Source organism: Polypterus senegalus, chromosome 5 (assembly GCF_016835505.1).
Source record: "Polypterus senegalus isolate Bchr_013 chromosome 5, ASM1683550v1, whole genome shotgun sequence".
NCBI classification, from domain to species: Eukaryota; Metazoa; Chordata; class Cladistia; order Polypteriformes; family Polypteridae; genus Polypterus; species Polypterus senegalus.
Window position 1 is genome coordinate 180,827,824 of NC_053158.1, and position 20,899 is coordinate 180,848,722.

A 20,899-nucleotide genomic window follows, 5' to 3' on the forward strand; every position below is an offset into this window, starting at 1 on the left:
GCAACAGCTTTCTCCTAGGTGTCCTGCCATGGACACCATGCCTGTTTGATTCCTTCAAGCTGTTTTCTATTACTCTATGATTCTTTTTTTCTGTTTTGTGCCTTTGCGCCATCTTGGCTGGGTGCCAACTTCTAGGAAGAGAAGCCATAGTACTAAATCATCTATATTTATACACAGTTTGTCTACCTGTGGACTACTGCATTTATAAACTGTTTGAAATGACTTTGTAACCCTTTACAGTTTTATGCAAATCAGCAATCCTTTTTTTGCAAGGAAAGTGTCACATCAACAGATACTTCTCGTGAACAGCAAATTCAAAATGTTTGTGTCTTTTTTATTGGTCAAGGTATCTCTGAACCACACCTCTAATCTTCCTTTATTGGTTGGAGTCCAGGTTTGTTAACTTCTGACTCCAAATAGCTTTTGTTGAAGCCGCCAACCTAGAGGTTCCCATACTTTTTTCCAACCTTCACTGTGGATGTTTGAGTAATGTATTCAATATGTACAAGAACAACAGAATAATTTGAATATTATTAGTTAAACCAGACTGTTTTAGTTCACTATGGTAACTTAGATGAAAATCACACCATATTTTATGACAAATTTATACATAAATAAGGTTATTTCCAAAGAGTTCACATACTTTTTCTTGCATCTGTTTACAGAAATAGTAAGTCAAAAACTCATATGGATGAACAGATTTGAGTTTCTCTTTTACTGCATAGTCATTGTCTAAGTACCTAATACCCTGTTAACATTGTTGCAAAGAAACTAATGTGCTTTTGTGAGCTGTAGGCATGGTTAATTACCATAAAGAGGACAACAGATGCAGGGCCATCTCAACGTATGGGCACATTGGGTATTGGCCAGGAGCACAGGGGCTCACGATGTTTCTGATACTTATGTATGTTTTTGTTTTGTTATCAAATCAGGGGCCCCAGTTCACCACTTTGCCTGAGGGTCTATGATGCTTGTAAGACAGCCCCGAGATATGGAAAGGAATGTTGTCTCCACTATTTAGTTTGGAGATGGACAGAAGGGTCCTTCTTGTCAGTTAATTTGACAAGAAAGATTGTTAACTCAAAAGAAGCACCTTCAGTTTAACTTCTGGTTATGAGTATCTAGAAGAGGACACTGTATGTGGGCAAGTTCCTTGTTCATGAGCTGGTTAGATTACAGTTAAAATGTGCAAATTTAATTATAATATTTTAAAGTCTGAAGGTGTCATAGTTAGTTCTGCTGCCGTACTTATCCAGCATCCTGGGGATTCCATGTCTGGTTCAAGCCTGATTGGAGATTAAATATTTTACTTATGTCTATGTGAGTTTTTATCTTTGTGCTCCAGTTTTCTAAAGATGTGCATGTCAGTTTAACTGGCGATTGTAATCAGGTCTTCATGTGTTCTCCATGACTGAATGGACTCTGTCCAGAACTTTCCCCTTCTTATCCTGCCAGAATAAACTATGACTCTTAGTGAATTGGAATTAGATTAACCTGGTTTGAGAACAGGTGACTGTATATGTGATCCTGATTTATCTTAGGTTCCATTTATATAAAGTATATGACAATCATTTTTATGTAATGCCTCAATTGTTCTGAAAACTTCCATCGCAAATATCCTGAAGTGTCCAGAGTAGCAAACAGGTCAGCTGCAACTTGAGTTATACCACATTGTCAACCCAATTTGTGACTGTTCTTACTGTAGTAAAGAATTGGCAGAGTTTTATTTTGATGGTTGCTGCTGTCAGTTGATCTGGTAGTGTTAGCAAACTTTTGGTAAGTTGCCCCTCCACTGTGTTGCGTATTGTCACAAATGTTTTCTAATTTCTTTTTAGCATGACTTGAATTACTTTGCTCAGCAGGGGACTGAGAGAAAGTGATAAACCTTAACAGCTGCAGCATTCATTTATTTTACTAACTCCACCACTAAACTCACTGTTGGTTCATATTGATTCAGTTTTGCTTCAAATAAACAAGCATACAGAACTGCTACAAATGGACATTTGACTTTACAACACACCACATATGTCAGCTAATCAATATGTAAAGATTTCAATGCAAACATTTCTTTGCTCTGGAAATGAAGGGCATTGTGCTTCACAAAGGCTGCCGTCAAGATAAACAGTCTCTAATAAATCTATCAGAACTTTGCTGTTCGTCAAATATTTCTCATTATTTTATTCCAATTTTTGAAGAAAAAATATTTGCTGTATACTATACAAATTAAAGAAATGATCCATGTATCAGTTCATTCATTCATTATCCATTCTCATTAAAAAGCCCCAGTGTTATAAAGAAGAACTGTTTGTTATCATTCAATTGTTTTTTTGATTAATCAAGGCTTAGTTTGTTTTTTTATTAGATTTTAACTCTTCTTGAAATCCGTTAGATAGATAGATAGATAGATAGATAGATAGATAGATAGATAGATAGATAGATAGATAGATAGATAGATAGATAGATACTTTATTAATCCCAAAGGGAAATTCACAAATTCACATTACATCACCATGGTGGCACCGTGGTTAGTGTGGTAGCCTCACAGCTCCTGTTTAATTGGCTCAAGTATGATATGAGTCCTATCTAAGTGGAATTTGCACTTTAAACCCCATATCCATTCATGTTCTCTCCAAATACCCTGGTTTCCCTCCTAAATACTAAAGATTAGATGGTTAGGTTAACGGTAGCTGAGTGAGTAAGCTTGAAAGTGTCAGAGTGAGACCTCAGATTGGATAGGTACCGTGTTCAAGGTTATTTCCTTCATTGTGCCCAAAATGTCAGGTATAGACAATGACTACAAGATTAAATGTGTTTAGTAAGTGGGCGGATGGACATAATTCATCACTCAAAGGTTGAGAAATGACATTGAATGTGTTGGAAAATACTACATGAAAAACATTTGTCACACACGTGCGATTGGGAGGCAGCTAAAGGGCCTGGATAATAATAGTACCACACCAGACCAGGGGGTGGCGAGCTGCATTGACTTTCTCTCTCAATTCTCTACAGACCATCCATGGGAATACCTGCTAGGTCCCGGCACCATTGATGACATCACTTCCGGTACCAGTGCCATTGATGACATCATTTCCGACACTGGCACTATTGATGATGTCACTTCTGGTTTTGCCCTGATGATGTCACTTCCTGTCCCGGTCTTTTAAGCCTCAATATTTTCACTCTTAAATCAGATCAGTTTTGGACTCCAACCTGTGAACAACTCAACCAAAATTACCCAATTGCAGCCAGAGCATAATATACAGGTGGCTGCCCCACACCTTTTTGATGTCTGTGGACTGTTATTGTGACACGTCATTATATCTGAAAATTTAATTTGTAAAGGGTGCAAGCATGAAAAACTTTATATTTCCATATAGAGGCATACTGCAAAAAATTGCTATATATCCACTTTTTTTAATACATTTCTCGAATTTCTAAACCCTCTTTCTCCAGTACTTTGATAATGGAATCCAGTGCTTATCCTAGTAGTGTGTGTTTGGTACAGTAAAGTAGAGCTGCAGTCCTCCACAGCTCTGCCCCATTTGATGAGCCAATCAAATTTCATACATTTGAAAACATTTAATTTCCTTTGAATTACACACCAGTCAGGTTACACGACACACCCAGTCATTTACAACTTTCTCAACATGCCCATGTCAAGACTTTTCATGTCAGTGGTTCTCCTAAAACATCTTTACACTATGGTTAAGGTTTGGGTTTTGGGAATGCTTTCTTACTCGGGAGTAATGACAGCTATCGAGTAGGAATGTTATATACTAGGAGTGTTGTATAGCGCTGCAGGCCACAGTCAAATGGTTCTCTGAGTTGGTGCTGTTTAACTCATCTGTCACATGACCATGAAACTTGATTAACTGTTCAGTTTCACTTCCTAATTGTAAATTTCCTGAATTGCCAAGCTCTGGAGGTCTGTGGCTAGACTCCTCTTGGTTAGAAACTATTGTGGCAAATCACACTCACAAACAAATATACAACTCAAAGTGAAAAAGGTAAAGCAGTCCTGCCAAAGAAATTAACTCTACACCAAATTAAAATACTACTGCTATTACTACTACATCTACTACTATTTACTTTTTCTAAAATTACAAAATATAACTACTAATGATAACAAACAAGTTCAACTGAAATATCTTCAATGCAGATATTAAACAATCACAACCCATGAAAGACAGAAGCTGGAAGAGCCATGGCCTGCATTATGGCAGATCCAGGGATCCCTACTCTATCTACAGTTCTTTTCCATTGCTGTTTGACTAGAACTTGTGTCAAAGTTTGATGCCAGTACAGGTTGGGCATGTATCTCATTTAGTAAAACTCTCCCAGCCATTGAGAAAAGATGATCTAAGTGTTAGTTTTGTTAAGAAATGCTGATTAAACATCATGGGGAAAGTGGTTACATGTTCTACCAGTATGTCACAGGATGCCATTAGCTAAGCAATGACTACCTCCTGCAGATTTAAGCTGTTAAATCTTTTTCAAAATGTAGTTATAATTTTCAAAAGGAACTGTGTGATGGTCTGTGCCAGCTCTACACTCCATGGTTGCTCATGGGAACCACTGGAACCCAGAAGTGTTGATAACATACTCGCAGATGAGCCAGACAAATGAGGACACACACAGTCAGCAAGAAGTGGTGCAAAGTGTTTAGGTTATTTGTGCTTGTTTCAAGTATAATTCAGTAATTGTGTTCTGTTCCTTTAAATTTGCTTTGTGGGTGCAGCCCCAGAAGGCGGGCCCACCTGGAGGTCATCACTCCTGAGCCCTCCCTCTGGCAATATAAGTGAGCTGAGGAGAGTGAGAAGCAGGAGATCATTCATTTAAAGTCTGTAAACATTGCTACTTTTGTAGGATTTACTGCTTTTTTTGTTATTTTCTTGCTCTGTTTTTGGTATTCTGAATTCTGGATTGCCTTTTAAGGGAAATCCTTTTGTCCCACCTTGCTTGTCAGAGGTCTACTCTGTATTTTTCTATTTTGGTAAATGATTCTATAAATGACAAAGATTATTTGTTAGCCCTTTTAATACTAATCTGTTCTCATCCGCTTAGATCTGAGTGCCACATTTGACACCATTGATCACACCATTCTTAGAAATCGCCTTAGTCAATGGGTGGGCCTCTCTGGCAGTGTCTTAAATTGGTTTGAATCCTACCTGGCAGGTAGAAAATTCTTTGTTAGTTGTGGTAATTACAACTCAAAGACACATGATATCTGATATGGTGTTCCACAAGGCTCTATCCTTGGTCTGCTGCTCTTCTCAATCTACATGCTTCTGTTAGCTCAGATTATCTCAGGGCACAACGTGAGCTACCACAGCTATGCTGATGACACACAGCTGTATTTATCAATAGCACCTGATGACTCTGATTCTCTTGATTCACTAACACAATGTCTTACTTGTGTTTCTAATTGGGTGAATAGTAATTTTTTCAAGCTAAATAAAGAGAAAACCGAAATTTTAGTGATTGGCAATAATGGAGACAATGAGATTATTAGAAATAAACTGGATGCATTAGGATTAAAGTCAAGACTGAGCTAAAGAATTTAGGGGCAACTGTTGACTGTAACCTAAATGTTAAATCGCATATTCATCAGGCCACTAGGACAGCATTTTTTCACTTAAGAAACATAGCAAAAGTTAGATCTTTTATATCATTGAAAGATGCTGAAAAATTAGTTCATGCTTTTGTTTTCAGTCTTCTAGATTACTGTAATGCACTCCTCTCAGGACTACCCAAAAAAGACATAAATCGTTTGCAACTAGTGCAGAATGCAGCTGCTAGAATCCTAACTAGGAAAAGAAAATCCGAGCACATTTCTTCAGTTTTGATGTCACTACACTGGTTACCTGTGTCATTCAGGATTGACTTTAAAATTCTGCTTATGGTTTATAAAGCCTTAAATAATCTCGCCCCATCTTATATATCGGTATATCTGACACATTATATTCCAAATTGTAACCTTAGATCCTCAAATGAATGTCTGCTTAGAATTCCAAGAGCAAAACTTTAAAGAAGTGGTGAGGCAGCCTTCTGCTGTTATGCACCTAAAATCTGGAATAGCCTGCTGATAGGAATTTGCCAGGCTGATACGGTGGAGCACTTTAAAAAACTGCTGAAAACACATTACTTTAACATGGCTTTTTGATAACTTCACCTTCATTTAATCCTGATACTCTGTATATTCAATTCATTATAATAACTATTCATGGTGGCTCTAAAATCCGTACTGACCCCTACTCTCTCTTCTGTTTCTTTTCTCGGTTTTCTGTGGTGGCGACCTGCACCATCACCACCTAATCAAAGCACCGTGATGACCTACATTGATGGATTAAAATCCAGAAGTCTACATGACCATCATCATCAATCCTTCAATGAGAACCCTAAATACAAAGAGGACTGTTTCATTTATGTTAGGTAGAATGCCCAGAGGGGACTGGGTGGTCCCGTGGCCTGGAACCCCTGCAGATTTTATTTTTTCTCTCCAGCCATCTTAAGTTTTTTTGTTTTTTCTGTCCTCCCAGGCCATCGGACCTTACTCTTATTCTATGTTAATTATTGTTGTCTTTTTCTGATTCTTACCTTGTCTTTTATTTCTCTTTTCTTCATCATGTAAAGCACTTTGAGCTACATTATTTGTATGAAAATGTGCTATATAAATAAATATTGTTGTTTTTGTAATCAAGTGTTATGGTCATCCCTCTTCTTGTGAGGCTTTTGTTATATTTTTGAACATTTGATGTTTCCTGAAGGTAGTATTTGGGGCTTGACTGGGTTAAGGTGTGATGAACCTAGCCCACCTTTTGCGGAACATTTCGAGGTCTCACACCCATTTTGCCTACATGGAAGACTCTTCTTCATAACATTTTTGAATATGTATAGAAAACAAAACGGTTGTATACTAGAACTCTGGATCTTTATAGTAGTTATAATAATTTATAATTATTGCACCATCCCTCCATTATATCCTAACTACAGGGTCACGGAGAGCAAGGCAGGAAACAAACCCCGGGCAGGGTGCCAGCCCACCGCAGGGTGCGCACACACACACACACACACACATCCACACTAGGAACAATGTACTGTAGAATCGCCAATGCACCTATCCTGCATGTCTTTGGATTGTGGGAGGAAACCGGAGGAAACCCACGCAGACACAGGGAGACCATGCAAACTCCACGCAAGGAGGACCCGGGAAGCAACCCGGGTTCTCCTAACTGGGAGGAAGCAGCGGTACCCACTGCGCCACCATGCTGTCCTACTGCACCATCATGTCTTTAAAATAAAGAATAAAAAACTTAAGTGGCGAATCCAAATTGACCCTGTGTGGAAGTATGCAGGACTGGGCCCACCTTGTTCAGAGTTGAAAGCTGTAAGGATATGTTGTGACTGCTGTGACCCTGAATTGGTTTATATAGGCTTTAGAATGTGTCGTGTTACTCTGTAAATTATCAATTGGCACTAATCATTAGTTTCCTTCCTCTTGAAGGCAGAGGTTTACGTTATCAAATTGTTTGAAATAATACAGATACTAACAAAAATATGAGTAAATCTGCATACAGCAGAACCAATATTTATCTATCTGTTGGATTTCAAAACCTTTCTAGAAACAAAACTTTAGTTTAAATCATAAGTTTTGTCTCTTCTTCAGAAAAAAACATTTTGCTATATATGATCAGATCATTGGAGTTCCTGCAACATTTGCACTTGAATTAACATTCTGGGGTAGATGATCAGTCTAACAGTCCATTTAATATTCACAAACTCTGAGAATACTGAATCTTAAATTAGCTAAAAGGTCATATTAAAAGAACATCCTATTAGGTTGCTTTTTGAAAAGTGACATATTTCCTCAAATGAACGTCTGTAAACTCTAATTTCTTTGGAGATGTAAGGTCATTCTGTCGATACTGGCAAGATTACAAAAGCTCTGCTATCCATCTATCTATCTATCGTTGAAGCTGCTTGTCCAGTTGAAATTCAAGGCTGAGCTAGCTGGATCCTATCCTGATGCACCATTCTTTCAGAGGACATATTGACACACCTGCAACTGAGCAGTTCTCAATCATCACATAACTCTAAATTCATGCCTTTAGGATGCAGAAGAAAAAACACAGAAGGGAAAGAATGTTCAAACTCCACGATGATGCCCACTATTTTTTTTACCTACAGTTGATCATTTAATGTATATATTAATCTGAAATTATGGTCTGAAATGAACAATTTGATTTCTCTAACCATCTCTCACCTGTTTAGTACCTACCTGGGATCAAACTGTGCATCCCCATCAATAGCCATAGACTGTACACACAACTGACCTGCTTGGCTGAGACAGAGAAACTTGACTTAGTCCCTGATCCAGACACTGGTGTTTCTGAGGTATATTTGTTATAGAAAGCATTAATTTACAGTCATTGCAAGTAGTAGAAATAATTAAAATGACTTATTACATAAAGAAAGGGCAGCTGATGATCTAAACAATATTAGTTATCCACATGATGTCTAAGTCAACAGAGACAGAGAGTGAGAGGGGGACAGAGAGAGAGATGGTGTGCCTATTATTATTATATACTAGCTGTCCCTCGTGGCTCCGCCTGGGTAGTAGTGAAACAGGACAAACTTTAAAAAAATCAATAAAAAGTTTTAAAAAAAATGTAATAATTTGCATTGAGAAGAATTTATACTGATAGCTTTTGTATTTGCAATATTTTTAGTTTTGCTATCAAGGGGGAATGTAGCTGTGATCTCTTTACCAAAAATGTAAAAAGTTGCCAAGGTATCTCTGGCCAAGTGGAAGGTAGGTATGCTCTAACGTCAAACATTGCCACTGTATCAGATTGTCTTCAGCTCTGATGGGAGAGCGTGCCCCCATGGGGAGAAGAGCATGTGGCCATGGTATCTCTGCCATTGACCAGATACCCTCTAAAATACACGCTGCTGTGTTCTCTCTCTTAAAAACGTTAAACGTTACTCATTAACTATCTGTAGATGATAATGTCTGCTGAACAAACAGGTATCACTAGCTAAGTGTAGGCAAGGTACGCTCCAACACATGGCGAGAGGTAGACTCGAACGGAGGCTGGGGTGTGAGTGAGGATGGCTCCGCCCTGCTCCCTATTTCTGAGGTCTCACTCCTCGGCCTGAAGCCTGTCTCTCGGATTTGCATGAATAAATTGGTGCCGCAACCGATGAGAAAAGTCACAAAATGAAATGGAATGTTCAAGCAAGTTCTAAATCCATTAACTAGTTTTCTTGTGAAAAGTGGACAGGCATACACACAGACAGAAAGCGTGATGTTGGATTACATATATATATATATATATATATATAGACATATATATATAGAGAGACATATATACAGTATATAAATTTGTATAGTAGATATATAATGATGAAAAACTATAACAAACAAAACAAAAAATTAGGAAAGCTTAGTTGAACTTTTTCACTCCCATAGAAAAAGGCACATAACTTGTGAATTCTGATTTTTCAATTTATGTGGTTAAGATGGATAAGTTGTTTGGCTGGTTATGAAACTTTTGTTGTTTACAATTGGGGTTCATTTGCTCACAGCAGCTGGACTCTGCTCTGGCTTATCACCAACACACTCCCAACACCAACACACACACACACACAGAGCTCTATAGTATTAATGAGAAATGCTGCCGCACTTGGTGACTGGGTTTAGGAAGCAACTTCTCACACAATGTCAGAACATAGGATTCAAAATAATTTTTACTTATGGTTTGAGGTGACAGAAGATTTGTACCTTTCCTGGTCAGAGTTTTGTTCTTTTTTCAGGAGGTCTTGTTCTTCGCCTCTGGTTCCACATTCTAGTCATGGGCAGTACTGCAGCAGAGGGTTTTACACAGTGTCTTCGGTTGCTAGCAAAATTACATCTTCTGAGAAAATGGTGATCAGTCTGTTGCTGTTTCAGCAAGAACAACACATGGTTTACCTATGGTCTTTCTCACTTGCTTATAGGCAAAGTTGGACTAATGGCAACTTCGTCCAAACTCCAATACAGCTGAGTATTCCACCCTTTCTATCCAACACTGTTACCCTCTGTTGTGGCCGCACCCCATCAGCTATGAGTTATGGTCATGGGCAGCCAAAATATGGCCAAGTTAAGCTATAGTGTGGTAAGGAAACAGCAGAAAGCTATGGTGTTAAAATGTTTATTAATAGGGATGAATAGAGGCACTGTCATTGACTTCTTAAGTGCACACAAGCCCATCCTCTTGGTTGACCACTGGTGCAAAGTTTTGTCAATTAATGTTACTCATCCTTGATTTACAGTCCTTCATTCAGAACTTGAGTGTCCAGTTAGCACTTTCAAGAGAGATGCCCCTGGCTATTACATGCTCTGGTATCAATCATTTTTTCAGATAAGGCTGGAGAGGCTGCATTCCAAACAGAGGCCCAGTCAGGCAAACCAAGACCTTTCAGATGCCAATAGGAGTGTCTGGCAGCTGCTTACTAAGCCAGAACTTGTGTTCCAGCCTGGAAAAGTGGATAATGCCAGTTTGTCCGACATCGATATATTCCCTAAAGTCTTACAGGACATCATCTTCCTTTTGGTGTTACACAATTTCAGTAACACTTCTTTTTTGACATAACAAAATACCAACATATCCTAAAATATCTAAAATCATATATATTTTGAATATAACTCTTAGGTTTACTTGAGTCATATGAGCTAAAATACTTGGATCCAAAAGCCATGAGGAGCTGATTAACGCAAAATTAATTCTTTAAAGTGTGCACAATGCGGACTATTATACACGCACTCCTTCCTGAAACAGAAACATTAAATATTGAAATTATACATTATGTGCTGGAAAACGCTAGATCTTACTGCAGGTGTGGCAATAGTTTTAACAGGTATCTTGGGTTTGCCCCCCTTTCTGATTATCGTGCAAGCTGGATTGGGTTTGGTACTCTTGAAAATCAGGAGCTGGACACCAGAGATCAGGGGGGCATGGGGCCCTCACTAAAAATGCCACTGTCTTACTGTATTATAAAATGCATACATTGTTCAGTGAAACACATGCAATCAATACTAAAATTAAAATACCCACAACTGAAAGCAATTTTGAAATGTACACAGTTAATTCTAAATGTAAGTACCCATAAATTAAATTATTTGTAATTCTGAGGAGTATATTTTCTGCATTTTTCTTAGAATCTATCTGGTAACTGCAAATTGAACGAATTAAGCTTTTTAAACCAATTGTATGTGTTTACTTCAAGCTAATGATGAAGATGTTGTTGTTGATTTTTTCTGCATTAAGAGAAGAGAAAATACATGTCCTTAGATTTCTGGCACAGTGTCACAGTACAGTAGTTGGAACAGCCTTACTAAATACAAAATCTGTTGTCCAGTCAGATAAATACTTATTTAAACAACTCTCTTTAAATGAGATGTCAGATTACCAAACTCTTTCACAGTAATTGGCTCACTAACATTTTTTTTATCTTTAAGATGTTTGTAATGTACTTGTGGTTGCAGCTAGTCAGTCTGTATTTTTGTTGTTGTTCTTAATATCTTTTATAAGTACTTAAAGTGGATTCAGAAAATATTGACCCTTTCACTTTCTGCACACTTTATTGTATTGCAAATCTAATTTTAAATGGGTAAATGTGCCATTTTGCCACTTAATGTTCCATAATGACAAGTGAAAACATGTTCTTAAAATGTTTTTCAAATTTATTAAAAAAAAAAAAAAATGCAATCTCTCTTTCATATGGGTATTCAGACCCTTAATTCAGTTTCTTGTAGAGGCCACTTTGGCATCAATTACAGCTTTGAGTCTTCTTAGATAAGTCTCTACAAGTTCTGTACATGTACTTTAGAGCAGGTTATCTTCGAGGACCTCTCTAAATTTTGGCTGCATTCATCAGACTCCATGTCCCCACTGCTGAGAAACATCTCCATAGCATGATGCTGACATTACATTATTCAGGCTATCACCAATATCTTGTTTTCTCCAGGCATAGTGCTTGGACTTCTGCCTAAAGAGTTTAATTTTTACACATCTTGCTAGTTCTGAACTGTACTGTACTAGTATTGTTAGATAACTTTCATTGTGTGCTAATTTTGATGGTTTAAGGGTATCCAAATATTAAATAAAATATAGATTATACTGTCATATTAGTGCAAATTTTTATCTGCACTGTACTTAAAACACAGTTGTGTTATTGCTGCTTTTAATTTTATGCCTACATTGGCATCAGATTTATGACTACAAAATTTATTCTTGCTGCATATTTTAGGACGAATAATGAGGCCTTTATGTACTCAGTGAGATGTTAATAGATTTGGCTTAAGCCTTCTACAGTAATTGGTTGTTATTTTCATTTTATTATAATTTGAATAAGAGCAAAATAGTTTAAGTAGATATGTAGTTCTTTCAAGTAAGTCATAACTGATAAAGTATCAGTAGACAAATGTGCTATCCATGAATTAGCTAAAATCATATTTTAAAATCATTATGTTAAAATCAATTTGTATAACAAGCTGAATCAACAAAGGGCAACATTTCTAATGCATTTGCTGCGTTTTCTACAGCTTCTGTTTGAATCTGACTTGCTAACTCTTGCAGTTGTTAGCAACATTAATATTTTCATGAATGTGTTCGTTGTGAAGCAATATAAAACCAAACTGTTATATCCAAAACCTTGGTAAACAGATCTCCTTAGGGACCTTGGTCTTAGTGTTGTTGGCTGAATAATTTCAACCCACTTCAAATGAAATCTTCTCATACACTTCTAAGCCATTTCCATCACACCAAAACATTTAGGGATCTGGGTGTTATTACTTTACCAAAAGAAAATGCTATATTACTGCTCCCCATCCCTGAAGGTTAAGACACTTCCCATGTGCTGCCCACCCTATCAATGCAGATCATATTCTAAAAATGTATCTTCCTGTAGCTTTACTGTACCTCTACAACTCTTTCCTGCCATGGTTCTCTTAGGTTTTGTTATCAAATTACTCTAATTCATTCAAGTTGTACCTTTTAGTTTATAACCTTTTATCATATCCTGAAGTTACACCACCAAGCACTCACCTAACATACTGCTCACTTTTTATTGCCTGAATAGTTCCAATACATTACTATTGAAGTGCTAATTACTTGTAAGACAGTTAAAACCAATAACTGCAAGTGAAATTGTAGCAAGGATCATATTGCTGCCTCTAGTACTGCATTTATCACATTAGTTTATTTATGAACTTACTTTATGGTATTCACAGAATGAGGTGCAATTCAACACAGTCCATTGCATGTGAAACACACTCTCTCACACCTGGCAAATTTTCAATCTCCATTCAGCTGAGTCCATACATGTTTGAGATGTGAGAGGGAATTGGAGAACACAGGGAGACGATACTAACTTCATATCGACAACAAACAACAGTGCTTGGATATGAATTCACAATTCTGGAGTTCTGAAGAAGTACTGCAATCCATTCTCACTCTTCTTAGTGTGCTCATTACAGCAAGACTTTAATTTCAGACTTCATATATCTAATAATTAGAATTTGGTTAAGTACACCATATCATGTCATGTTGTATCATTGTACTGTTGTCACTTCGTATATGTTGGCTTCACAGATGAGGCGGTGCCAACTGACATCTTGACTAGCACTAGAAGACTAGCCCCCAACATGCCAGACCATGCCAAGATGTCATCATACCAGCATATTATCATTCTTCCACACACTCTGACCCCTTCCACAAGACCTGTCATCACACTTCTTTCAATGGTATAGTGAACCTGTCTCATCACATGCTTAACATATCTGAGCTCTGCAGGTTTTAATGTGACTCCGCCGTTGTAGTGGTCATCATCTTCGTCCATGAGATTTTCAGCAGTTTCTAAAGCATTTGTTCTTGTAAGCCTGGACGTGTCTCTCATCCATCCAGGCATCCAAACTTCACATCCATGTGTTGTTACCAGCTAGACCAAGGCTTTCATCAAGGGCAGCTTTGTGGAGGAGCTTACTGACTGACTTGTTTTTCCATATCCTTTTCAACTTAACCATCATGGCCATGCCCATGGCAAACCTTGACTTCACCTCACCCACACAGTCAGCAACATTTGTTTCTGAACTTCTCAAATGCACAAAAAAGTCCACCTGCTCCAGATTTTCTCCACCCACCATGATAACAAAAACAAAAATAATGCCTATATTATTCCAGTGGTAAACTGTATTATATTATTGTTATACTATAATGAATCATTGCTATATACATTTATATTAAATATATATATTTGATTTATTAAAAAGCAAATATTCAGTATGCAGCACATTATGTATGTATCCTGCATTATACTAATGTCACTTGTCTTTGAAGACATAAAACTTCAATTTTTTTCCTTTTATTTAATCGATATCCTCTCAATCCAATGTGAACTAAACCATACGAAGAGAACTAAGAGAAAGAGAACTTGTGTAGTTTTGAACAAAACATAGATAAGCATATCTTCAGTAATATGAGTCCACATAAACATAGTAAATGGTAGAGTAATCAGCAAAGGATAAAGGTACGTAAATGGATGAGCTGGCAAGAGCTGGGATTGCATCTTTGTCATCAGCTTTATTAATGTTAATCTGAATCTCTCATGGCTTCTTCAATCTCTTTGTGTAAACATGAAAAAAATAAAGTGGGTGGGCAGAGAGCCCTTCAAATGAACTTGCACAACACCATCAGTAGGCTTGATATTTTAAAGTAATCAGTAGTTTTTATTAATTTGAACTTTTACATTTCATAATGCAAAAAATGTATGCAAGCAAATAAGTGTGACTCATTTTGTTAATAAGTCTCCAGTGTGTCATACTCCTGAAAGGTTTTGGTTTCCACGGCTTCTGCTTTTTAAATTTTTTTCCAGGGAAATGTTTAGAAAGAGAATGGCATCATGGTGTTATGCTGGGAAACTGAGGAAGTAATATAAAATGCAATTTCTTTCTTAATAGCTTATGTTAAGTTCTTCTTTTGCCTTTTGTCAATGGTCTGCATTAAGCAAAATCACGGACATTATTCTTTCAGGATTTATTCGCACTTATTGCCACAGTACCCTTCCTGACACATTGCAATTGATATTATTTATCCAAAAAATAATACCCAGCTTTAAGAATCATTTCACAAACTAAATCAGAGCACTGCATTCCTTTGTAAATTATTGTTTTCGTTGAATTGAAAAACTTTCATCCTACAGTAGGCCTGCATGTTAATCTTCAGATATTATACTGAAATATCAAACTTACCTTAAAAATGAAATTAAATTTCACCAAAGAACACTCAGGTCATGTCAAGCTCATACTGTAGGAGTGTTTTTCCCTGCTTATAATATGTTAGCCACATGTTAGGAAGTTTGACTTGAAAGCCTTGAGTCAAAACAGTATGGAGGAAAGAAAGTACATTTTTTAAGAAGGAATGAGTGAATGAATGAGGGGATCTTAGATGATGTTTTTATTTATGAAAACTAAACAGAGATGCTTTGATTAGTTTACTTGATTTCCAAATTAATTATTTTTATCCAAAACTGATTATAAATCACAAGCACATTCAGGTAATACTTTAGTCACATTTGACCTTTATGCAGTGCAACTAATAAATACATGCTATTAAATCTTTCATAGTAATTGAATGACATTAATTCATCTGGGTTTTGAAAACAACAGAATTCCCTTTAGTTTTCTCCTCTATGTCTGTTTTGAACTGTGGTTATGTATAATTAGCCTATTCACACTAAATGGTGTTGCTGTGATATTTTTACCTGATAATGTTATAAACTTTTTTGCCATGAAATTCCTCTGGTAGAGTGCAATGTATTACCTTCATTCGGCTCCTGAAGGCTGACATTTATGCAAGTTTTACATTGTTTTGTATGGAGGAATTCCACCAACATTACAAAAATCAACACCAGAAATAAAATAGTGCGACAGAGTTTATAAGTGATCGCTCAATGGACTTATAAAGATGTATATACTTTTATAGATGTCCGAGTTGTGAAGCTCCCTCTTAAAAGTGAAGGCTCTAAAGTCGTCCTTCAGAGCATTGCCATAGGGGAACCATTTTTGGTTCCCAAATAAACCATCCATGTGAAGGTTCCAGAAAGAACCTTTATTTATTTAGATCCATAACAGGCTCCATAAATTACCATGAACAAACAATAAGAGATTTATAAATTCCCAATGGGTTCTTGATTTTCAAAGGACTCTTACTGCATACAATAGCACATGCTAAATTGGAGTTTTCTTGATCTGTTAGTATCCTGCTAGATAGTCTATATTAAAAATGTATATTTTATTCAAGTTAAGGAGCCTTTTCAAAGCTCAAAGAACCACTCTTCTATGTAAGAAACCCTTCCCAGAATGAAATGATCCTTTGTCCACTAGAAACCACACAACCCATTAAAAGTGTCATTAAGGATCAGCAATTTTTAAAAGTACTGTACAAGTCCATATATTATATATTGAGGAATGAGTTTATATATTCAGGCGTTGAATTTTATAAATTCAGACTTTGGTTTTACATATTCAGGAATGGCGTTCTGTATTCCAATGTTAACTGTATATATTCAGAACATTCAATTAAATTATATACAGTTTAGCAATCCAATATACTGTATATATATATATATATACATATTATATATATGGATATATATATTATTCATATGTTTGCCCATTTACAGTAAGGCATAAACCTGTTTAATCGAATTTAGGGTAATGAGAATTCAGAGCCTATTCTAAAAATAAGACAAGAACCATGTGTGCATCCATTATAATGTCATTATTTAACTCTATATTCGTAGATAGATAGATAGATAGATAGATAGATAGATAGATAGATAGATAGATATAGAAATGTTTTAGAAATATTTAAAATATGTAAAAATTCGTCTTGTCCTGTGTTTTTTTTTTAATAGGAGGTTTTGTATTAGATATATAATGCTTTTAGTACAACTGTATGTCACATTTATGGAATTTTCTTTCAAGTTGCAAATTCCTGCCCTGTTCAAGTTGGTAGAAAATTTTAATTGTGCAAGTAAGCGTTTTTGGTTCTCCCAATCCATTTTCACTATTGACCATGATCATTTCGAAGTCTGGGGTCTGGGGCCAAATAATATATACAATTAAAAGAGTTTCAAACTGCTTATATCGATAATTAATGTATCCTTTTTTCGGTACCTATACTCACACACACATATTTATGACACCTTTGTAAAGTCAGCCCCTTCCCATGGTGCTTTCCAGTACACACCTGTCGTTTACATATTTTGAATAGCGGGGTAGACCGACGGTGCACAGGGAGACCATCACTTGTTCTCGGCCACATTGTAAGTCACAAATTGGCGAATGAACTGATACTTTTAAGCTTTAAAATCAAATGCTTTTCTCGCTATAATAAACTAAGTTGTAGCTGCCCACTGTCGTACTATACTGGTAACACTGATTTGTCTTCATTGAGAAGTACCCATAAGTCGCCGTTAATGAAAGCGCAAGTAAATGGGCAAGTGCGATTCAAGTCGTGAATTACGGATGGACACAAGTCTTCTTATCGCACGCCTGCTCTTTCTGAAGGGACTTTCTGTTTTATAGTTCGGCATTTTAGCTGCGATTTATCTCTCCATATGAACTCACACCGTCATCTACAAAGCGTATTGTAAGTTAGTGGCGCAAGAGCTACACTTGGCCATTTCTTTTAAAAAATATTCTAATTTGTTTGGCATTTTGACAGTTCCTCCTAAACCCTTCTAAACTGTTTGATTATATTATTGTATATTTAAAACAAATGGTAAATACTGATAAGTTTATAGCGCACAAACCTGACGTGTTAAAGGGTACGAAAGTTCTGGTGCCAAACTAACACAGAACCCACGAGATGCTCATCAAGTGCAATGTGTTAGACAGGTTTTATAATATGAAATTAGAATAAAGCATTTCACTGCTTTTGTTTTTCGGTTATGTGCTTTGTTGTCCATTTCTGTACACATTTACAATCAACTCGATAGGAGTCGTTTAAGTGTTGAACGCATTTTGGTTATGATAGCTTTCAATAAAATGGTTCATTCGTCCTTTACGTAAATTAGATAAGACACAGAAAGGAACAGGTACAGTTCTATTGTGATTTTTTTAGTTAGAAAATGATCAATCAATTCACCCATCCATAAAATCGTTTAACTCAATCAGTTTAGGAAGATAGGTCAAAGAAAATTGAATTTAATTTGAAGATATCACCAACTCTTGTTGAGTACATTATTGTAAGCATCAAGTGCAACTTTTTAAATGATTATTAGTAATCTGATATTCTAAACTTTAGTTGTCTTTACTGACATATACTCAGCAATACATGCAGATTAGAGTTCCAAAAAAGGGCGCCTGCTATTTATTATCATTTTATTAGGTAGATTTACCTAATAGATTGCAATAGTTTTCATGCATGCGTGTCTTGGCTGCCCATTAAGTATCCTTATTATTCATAATGTTGGCGACAAAGACACTGTTTTCCTTGATTTACCGCTCTGCTCCACGGTTTAAAATTACAAATCAAACAATTCAGACGTGATTAAAGTGCACATCGCAGACTTTAATTTAAGGGTATCTCCATACATTTCGGTCACGCCATGCAGAAATTATAAAACTTTTAATACACGATTCACTTATTTCAGGGCTCCATAAGGTTTTAGACATATGATAGGTATATTAAAGCAGTCAATTAGCAGGGCTCCGTAAATTTCTGGGTAAAGAAATCTGACTAAATAACGTGCATAATTAAGAGTTTAATTGACTTATTTAATAGAGAAATGAACATAACTGACATCAATAATGCAAGCGAGTGATAACATACAAAAATAAACTACGAGCAGGTATAACGAACAGCCGCCTAATTTTCTTAATACTCTGTGAAAAGTAAATATACTGAACTTTAACTCTCTAAAACGTTATTTGAGACTATACATCAATGCCAAAGATTCTTTGGTATATCCATTCGCAGCTCGCGAAAGGTGTTACCATTTTTAATAAAATGATGGTTTCAGCTGTTGAGTAAATTAAATAAGCAGGATCATCTTTAAAAAAAAAATGAGCGAACTTACCAGTTTAGCAAAAGTTAACGTCAAATACACCAGAAAAAGGCCCATTGTGGAAAGACGATGGTTATTAAAAGTTGGAATGAAGTCGTGTTATGCCGCTTATTTCCTTTTAATTCATGTTAAGTCCTTTACTTCATATGCACCGTAGCCGGGTCCCCTGGAGATTCGTGTCCTGTTATCTGACAACAGAAAAGTCAAGCATCTGTGGCGTATCAGTGTCTTCTTCCTAAACGTTACAAATCCGCTCATTTAAAAGGCAATTTGAAATGACAGCGGAGCATGACTTGATGCATCCTCAGTAAACAGCACGAGAAGAAAATGTCTTAGTGATAAACGGTATTGTAGGGGCAGCGGAGCTTCCGTCTAACGCAGCCTTCATTCTAAAGCGCATTTCAGGATTTCACTTTCCATCCCTGTAGTAGTTAAGACAACATACGCAGATAAGCTGCCAGCCCCCACTCGTTTCATTTGTTTGGATAAAGTCTGTGCATCTCATCACTGAAGCTGCCGGGGAATACGACTTCAAACTGAAGCGGCTACTGTATAGACACTTAACATTCAGTACATTAGAAAAGACATATAATACATTTAGCCCAGGGGTTCTTAAACGTTTTAATCTCAGGACCCTAATTAAAAAATCGGCACCATAAGACACAGGAAGACAATTATTAGAGGAGTCATAAACAGACAACAATGGCCATATAACAAACGAAAAGTAAATGTTGCTCATCTGAATATTACTAAAAAAAGAAAAGAAGGAAACATATAGTTTAAGCAATACTCCATCCATTCATTTTCCAAACCCACTTTTCTGGGGTGCAAGGAAGCTGGATCATAGCCCGGGAAGCATCAGGTGCAAGGCAGGAATAATCCCTGGACAGGATGCCAGCCTATCGCAGTGTGAACACACAGATACACTCACAGGGGCCAATTTAACATCACCAAGCCAACTAACCTGCATGTCTTTTTACTGTGGGAGGAAACCCTCATATACACGGGGAGAACATGCAAACTCCATGCAGGGGGTCCACCTTGGATTTGAATAGAAAACAAGTATTATCGTTCAAAACAGGAATCAATTCCTGAGGTTGTAAAATGGGAGATGGGGAATGTTTATGACATTTTCATGCCACAATAAGCAAAAGCTGTCAATGATGCGCCAACAGCATTGTTTCACATACTTGTCCCAATACAGAGAATAGTTTCCTAAATAGCATGTGGTAAATCACTCGACATGCTCTTGGACGAACTCGGCTAATTTTACAACACAATCATGGGACAACCCATCACAAACACATTGCTTCGGAGAACTCATTATCAACTGATTTTATATGCAATTAAATAAATGACTGCCATTTGTTCCACACCATTCATTCTAATTAGAATATATCTGTCTGCTGATAGATTTAAAATTTCACATCTTCTTAATGCAAAAGTGTTTTTTCCTTCATGTTCACAATCTTCAGGGCAGTCGTTTACATCCTTGATCTTTCTAAAACACCATCTGCTCTTTTTCGTTGATCATGGACCCTTGCTGACTGATCACTACACTGAACAAATTAAAAATTACAATTGCTTAATGCTTTATTCTGTTATTCTTTATGAAAGTTAAATCTGACATTTTGGGGGTGTTTTCTGATTATTGCACAAATGTTTAGAACTAGTTGTCTGTAATTCACACAGCATATCTAACACATTATTATGGATATTAAAATGTCAAAGGTAGCTAGTAGTGAAAAGTCAAGCAAAATGACACCTTTTATTGGCTAACTAAAAA

General features: G+C 36.6%; 1 protein-coding gene across 1 annotated transcript in view; it reads right to left on the reverse strand.

Annotated features, from left to right (window-relative positions):
• ghrhra (growth hormone releasing hormone receptor a) overlaps positions 1-19,495 on the reverse strand; it is a 93,735-nt gene extending 74,240 nt beyond the window's left edge. Inside the window, exon 1 of the mRNA XM_039754195.1 lies at positions 19,126-19,495. Coding sequence (XP_039610129.1) covers positions 19,126-19,170 — 45 coding nt within the window. The 5' untranslated portion in view covers positions 19,171-19,495. The remainder of the gene's footprint in view (positions 1-19,125) is intronic.
• Positions 19,496-20,899: the final 1,404 nt, after the last annotated feature.